This window comes from Hipposideros armiger, unplaced genomic scaffold (assembly GCF_001890085.2).
Source record: "Hipposideros armiger isolate ML-2016 unplaced genomic scaffold, ASM189008v1 scaffold_2067, whole genome shotgun sequence".
Lineage (NCBI taxonomy): Eukaryota > Metazoa > Chordata > Mammalia > Chiroptera > Hipposideridae > Hipposideros > Hipposideros armiger.
The window spans coordinates 85,012-91,951 of NW_017733415.1; the positions used below are offsets into that span (position 1 = coordinate 85,012).

At 41.9% G+C, this 6,940-nt stretch overlaps 1 protein-coding gene across 1 annotated transcript in view; it reads left to right on the plus strand.

Annotated features, from left to right (window-relative positions):
* LOC109378498 (solute carrier family 41 member 3-like) overlaps window positions 1-4,094 on the plus strand; it is a gene marked incomplete at its 3' end in the record, with an annotated part of 87,170 nt that extends 83,076 nt beyond the window's left edge. Inside the window, exon 9 of the mRNA XM_019634861.1 lies at window positions 3,960-4,094. Within this exon, the coding sequence (XP_019490406.1) occupies window positions 3,960-4,094 (135 nt within the window). The remainder of the gene's footprint in view (window positions 1-3,959) is intronic.
* Window positions 4,095-6,940: the final 2,846 nt, after the last annotated feature.

Genomic DNA, 6,940 nt, shown 5'->3' on the forward strand with positions numbered 1-6,940 from the left:
GGGGCCCTCTGACATCCCAAGCCAGTTCTTAACCATCGTGCCACTAGGCCGGCCCTATTTATTTAATTTTAAATTTTTATTATTTATATTTTAATTGGGGAATTGGGGGAGGGGAACAGTATTGGGGAATTGGGGAGGGGGACCAGCCAAGTTATTGTTCTTCAATCTTAGTTGTGGAGGGCGCCAGTCGCCACCTGGCTTCCTGTTGGCAGCTTGTGGCCTCTAAGCTCAAGGTGCTGTGTTACAATCTTAGTTGTGGGTGGACGTAGCCAACATCCCATGCGAGAGTCAAACCAGGCAGCCTTGTTGTTCAGAGCGCATGCTCTATCCACTGAACCATTCAGGCGGCATCTCAGCTCAAGATATCAAGTTCAGTGTTAGTTGTAGGCGGGCGTAGCCCACCATCAAACAGGCAATCTTGTTAGGAGCACGTGCTCTCACCAGCTGAGCCATTCTGCCACCATTTGGCAGCTCAGTGGCAGTTCAGCTCGGGCGCAGTGTCACTGGCCCATGTGGGGATCAAACTGGTGGCCCTGTTGTTCAGAGCTCATGCTCTTAAGTTAACTCTTAACCAACTGAGCCACTTGGCCGGCCTGAATAAGATTTTTAAAAATTCAAATTGATACACCAAAGCCCTAGTTGAGGTTGGGAATCATAAATTGATGAATCAGCATTTGAAGATTTTACCCAAAAAAACCCCAAAAAACTCAGGGAACTTACCGCCAGATTGTTTCCTGGGCTCTGAGGTCCCTAGCCAGCTTGCCTTTTTTCTCTACCTTTCAGAATATTCTTATATTTATCAAAACAAAGATATTCTCAGAGATATAGAGAAAAACACTGATGGTTGCTAGATGGGAAGCAGGTAGGGATGGGGGAGAAAGTGAAGGGATTATAAAATATAAAGTAATAGTCACTGTATAGTCGCAGGGATATGAAATACAGTATGGGGAGTATAATCAATAATGTCGTAAAGATTATGTAGGATAACAGATGGGTAATGGATTTATCAGGGCGATCACTTCATGGACTGTGTAGATGCCTGAACACTGTGCTGTACACCTGAGGCTGAAGTAGAATAGTACTGAATTCCAACTATAATTAAATATATATATATATATATAGTCACAGGGTGTAAACTACAGCATAGGGACTATAATCAGTGGTACTATAACAGCTATATACAACGTCAGAGAGGTAGTAGATTGAGGGGTTTATCACTTTGTGGGGGAGGCGGGGTATAAATGTCTATTACATTGCTTTGTACACCTGAAACAAACAAACAAAAGAAGCAGCCATGCTACAAGAATGAACAACATATAATAAAGGAATTTAGATGGATAAATAAAAAATAGCAAACAACAATAAAAAAGAATCTCCTTATGTTTGTTTTATATATAATATCTAAGGTTTTTAGTTTTATTTAGTGAGAGGAGTAAGACGTGTGTCTACCCTATCTTGTCTAGAAGTAGAAGTCCCCATTACATTTTCTGACTTGTCATTTGTATATAGAAAAGGTATTTACTTTCTGTATTATTTATGTACCTGTCTTAGTTTAGGCTGCTATAACAAAAACAAACTAGGTGACTTATAAACAACGGAAATTTATTTTTTATAGTTCTGGCAGCTGTAAATCCAAGATCAAGGCACTAGCAAATCTGGTGTCTGGTGAAGGCTCTCTTTCTGGTTTATACACAGCTGTCTTCTCACTGTGTCTTCATGTGGTAGAAGGGGTGAGGAAGCTCTCTGAGGTCTTTTTTATAAGGGTATGAATCCCATTTATGAGGATTCCAACCTCATGACCTAATCACCTCACAAAAGCCCCACCTCCAAATACCATCACATTGGGGGTTAGATTACAACATATGGAGTTGGGGTAGAAACAAACAGTCTATAGCAGCAATAAAATTCATATTTTACCGAATTCTTTAGTAGTTTTTCTATAGATTTTCTTTTTTTTTTAATTATTTTTTACTGTGAAATACACATTTTTTAGAATTAGTTTCAGCTGTACAACACAGTGCAATAGTTATATTTTTTACCCCTCAAAGTGACAACCCTCCTCCCCCAATCCGCTGCCCCACTCCCCCCCATACATACATATCATACATATCTAGATCATACATATTGTAGTAGATCATACATATCTACTACAATACCCTTGACTCCACTCCCACACTATACTCCACATCCCATGACCATATATATATATATATATATATATATATATATATATNATGACATTTAAAACTCAGACATTTACACATAAAAATCTGGATTTCTGTCTTCTTGCAAAGCAAGGTTGTGAAAATACTGGGTTTACATTGGGAGTAGGGTAAGAATCAGCTGCCACTGAGAGAGAACTTGTGCTGTCCAATTTGTCCCAATCCCCTCCATCCCTGTTGTATTCCACCCAACCCTTCATTGATTCACCTTCCAGGCTTAAAATCTGTGGGTATTAGTGGTGAGGGCTCCTCTTTTAACCAGAGCTTGGTTTGTGCCTGATTTCTGACAAGACTCTGTAAATGGGACCATTGGTCAGGAGAAGAACCAAACATGATAACTTATTGCATAGTTTGCTTGGTGCCCAGGCACTGGCCTTCTGGGACTTCAGAAACAAGCTTCAGAGGCCCTCCCCACTTCTGTGGGAAGCCAGGCCTGTGTTCTTGCATGTCAGTCGGCCACCTCAGTAGGTCTGCACCTTGACAGAGCCTCTCAGGGCTGTTCCCAGCACAAGGGCTGGCCTTTATGAGTGAGGACAACAACAGCTAAGTCAGGCCCAGAAGGCCATAAGCTTGGCAAGGTATCCTTGGCTGGTACCAAGTCAGATACTATAGGGGCCAAGTGAGCAGTTTGAATGAGTTAAGCAGGTAAGACAATAGGTAGACAGTGAGGTGTGGTGGGGAACAGGGCACGTGTTCCTGGTGTGACGGGAGTAGTGCCTGTTCAGCTCCAGCCACTTGCTGCTGGTAGAAACTGAGGTCCAGCGTTACCTGAGCTGACTTGTTAGGAGAAGCTGGGGATCTGGATTAAAGGCCTGATCTGTAAATGCTGCCGGTTGGATTTGTTTTATTTTTCAAATCAAATGTGAGCCAAGCAAAATAGATCTGTAGTCCTCCTCTGCCCACAGACCACTTTTTGCATCCTCTGGAGCACTGAGGCCATTGGTCTCTGCCCCTGGAGGTCATTGGGGCATATCTGGCCCATTGTTCTCTGTGGGACTGAGGAAATAGAATGGGGGCAACCCAACCCACCCTCTAAAGGAGACGGTCCCCATGGGTGGGCCCTGGTCTCTGCCAGCCCCAGAGCCTGCCCCTGCAGAAGGAGCTTAGTGTGGCCTTTGTCAGTCAGGCCCTCTGACCCTGGCAGAGCTGGACACCATCAGCTCCCTGTGGAAGCCAGGAGCCTCCGCATGAAGCCCCAGCTCTGTCACCACGTGAGCATCGCTCTTCTTCCTTGCTGCTCTTAACCACTTTGCGCTTTCCTCTCCTCACCTTGAGGTGAATAAAATCCTTTTCACTGTCTCAGATATTCTAGTCTGTAGTCCCGTGCCTGTCACTTCCTATGGCCATAAGTGGTTTATCAACATATCCTCCCGTAGACCTTTCCATCTACTGTCCTCCCTCCCACACCCTCACTCCTTTCCTGAGTTGCCTCCCTCCCTCCCTTTCATTCTCTGTCTACCCAACAAATATGTATTGAGAACCTACTTTGCCAGTTGCACTTCCTTCACCTTAAGAGCTGTCATGGTGATACAGCTACTACCTTGATACCCCACTCGTGAGGTTCAGGCCACCGTTGTTTGTTGCCAAGTAAGATCTGTGGTCAAGTGGGAGAAAAGGAAAAGATCAAGTGCTGAATCAGTCAAGGAAGGTTTTCTGGAGGAAGTGAACTTAAAATAAGGGATAGAATTCAGAGACTGGAATAAAGAAGGGAAAACCAGATTGTTTTTCTCCTTGCAGGTGTTGGTGGCAATCTGGTGGCCATTCAGACCAGCCGGATCTCCACCTACCTACACATGTGGAGCACACCTGGGGTGCTACCCCTCTGGATGAAAAAATTCTGGCCTAACCCATGCTCCACTTTCTGCACCTCAGGTGGGTCTGATGTCTTCCAGAAGCCATGTGACTATTTCTTTAAACAAGTAAATGAACATCATTGGAATCTGGGGCTTGTAGCAATGTCTAAGACCAGTGCTGACTTCAGCACAGATCATCTTCAAGGGCACAGCTCCTTCTCCCAGAGACCTGACTCCCCAACCCTGCCTTTGATTCATTCATTCACACAAATATTTATTGAATGTCTACTAGGTACTAGGTGTCAGTTTACAGCAGTGAGAGAGAAAACTGTTTCTTGTCCTTGTGGGTATAAGTGGAAAAACAAACATACCAAAAAATGAACACATGATTACAAATTGTTATATGTTCTAAAAGACAAAGAGCACAGGGTATGACAAAAAAGAATTAAAGGAGATACTCAGATTTGGTATTAGAAAGCTCCTGTCTGAGGATGAGCATGGGTTGGTTGGGGAGGAGGCATCCTGGAGCAGGACAAGCATTTGAGGCAGAGGGAACAGCCTGACAAAGGGCCAGAGGCAGGAAGTAGCTTGATAAGTTTGAAGAACTAAAAGGCCAGTGAGACGAGCATAATAAGCAAAGGAGAGGATGAAGGAAGCTGAGGTCAGAAAGGTAGGAAGCAGCTGATCATATAGGGTCTGGAAGCTTGAGAAAGGAGACTGGATTTTCTATTCTGAGAACCACTGGAAACCACTGGAGGTGTTTTATCTTTTTGTTGCTTTTAAAAATTGGATCTTTCTCTTATTACATTTTCTTTTATCATTTCCTTTCTGTTTTGGGACTTATGTTTAGCCATTCTTTTGGGATAGGTCTGCTGGCATATTCCTGAAGGTACTTTCACTCGGTAAAAATTTGACAGTTCTTTCCAACACTTAAAAAGTATGCTGCTTCCTTCTGACCTTTATGTTTTCTGATGAGAAATTGCTGTCATTGAAATGGTTTTTGCTGTATACATAAGGTGTCATTAAGTCTTGCTTATTTCAAGATTTTTTTCTTTTTAGGTTTAGGATTATGATGTGCATTGGTATGTATTTCTTCAGATTAACCTACTTGGTGTACACTCAGTTCCCTGAATACACAGATTTATCTTTTACCAAATTTGGGACATTTTAAGCCATTATTTCTTCAAATACTTTTTCATCCCCACTTTCTTCCTCCTTTCCTTATGGTGTTCTGATGATGTGAATGTTAGAACTTTTGTTATAGACCCACAAGTTCCTGAGGCGCTCTTAAACTTTTTTCCCAGTATATGTTTACTCTTTGTTATTTAGATTGGCTCATTTCTATAGTTTTTTTCTTCAAGTTCACTGATTCTTTCCTCTGTCCTCTCCATTCTGCTATTAATCCCATTCAGTGAGTTGTTTGGACTTTTTTGGCTGTTGTGTTTTTTTCAGTTCTAAAATTTCATATGGCTCTTTTACTTCTTTTCTGAGACTTTCTATTTCTTTACTGAATTATCCTATTTTTATCATTTGTTTCAAGTGTGTTTGTAATTGCTGGTTAAAGCATTTTTAAAATGGATTTATTAAAATTGCTTTCACATAATTCTAACATCTGTGTCATTTCAGTGTTACTATCTGTTGTCTTTTCTCATTGTGATTTTTCCTGCTATAATGAGTGATTTTAGATTGAATCCTGGACATATAGAGTATTATGTTATGAGACTATGGATTTTACTTAAGTCTTCTGTTTTAGCTGGCCTCCTCTGATGCTGCACCACTGTGAGGAAAGGGAATGCACTGCTTCCTTACTGCCAGGTGGGGGTGGAAGTCCAGATTCCCCCTCCTTCTCCATTGACACCCTCCTGGAAAAGGAGCACCTTGTTACTGGTGGGAAGGGTAGAAGTCAATGTCCTTCTGACACCACCCTTGCTGGGAGGGAAAGGGGTCCCTTGTTATTGCTCCCCACATGGCTTCACTGATATGGTGGTTGGGGATGGGGAGGTCCTTGTTATCACTAGGCAGGGTACAACTTATTTTCCACACAGCCAGAGGAATAAGTACCACTTCCCACCTAGATGAGGGCAGAAGTCCAGACTCTCTACTTGGCCTTTGCTGATGGAGGTAGGGCTGCTGTTTTTCCTGAGATGTTTGGCTGAGGTAGAGCAGTTACTATCTAAAAGTTTTCTAGTTTGCCAGGCTGCCCCTTTTCTGGACTTTTGGCTAGAGAAAGCAGGGTTTTGTTGTCTTTTTTTTTTTTTTTAATTTAATATGATCAAAAACTTTTACTGCTTTATCAAGGACATTCTTAAGTTAAAGTGACATTTTGTTTTCTGCAAGTGCAGGGCAGTGAAAAATACAATTAGTATTACTGTTTGGTAACACTGTCTTGATTTGTACTATGGTACTATCGATTTCACCCACCATTGCTGTTCCACCATCACTGCAAATACCAACACAATGAAAAGGCAAAGGATGTCTTAATATTATTATAAAAATAATTTTCACCTCATAAACCATGAAAAGCGTCTCAGTGACCCCCAGTTGTCCACTGACCACAATTTAAGGACTGCCAGGGAAGACAATGAGAACAGAAGGTACTGATGATTGTTTTTTTTCCTCTTTCAGTTAAAGAACTTTTGTCTGATGAAAATAAATGGAGTATGGGTGGGGTATTAAGGATAGTGGTAATTTTTCTGAAACAATTTTGCAGATAATAAGGAAGAGAGTTGAATAAGGTTTTTATTTTATTTATTTATTAAAAAATTTTTTTAAGGTTTTTATTAGGGAATTGGGGGGATGGGAACAGCGCTGGGGAATTGGGGAAGGGGAACAGATAAGTTGTTGTTTTGTTCTTCAGTCTAGTTGTGGAGGACGTTGCTTAACTGGTACAAGTTGGCACCATCATTGCGCTCTTCCCAGGCGAGG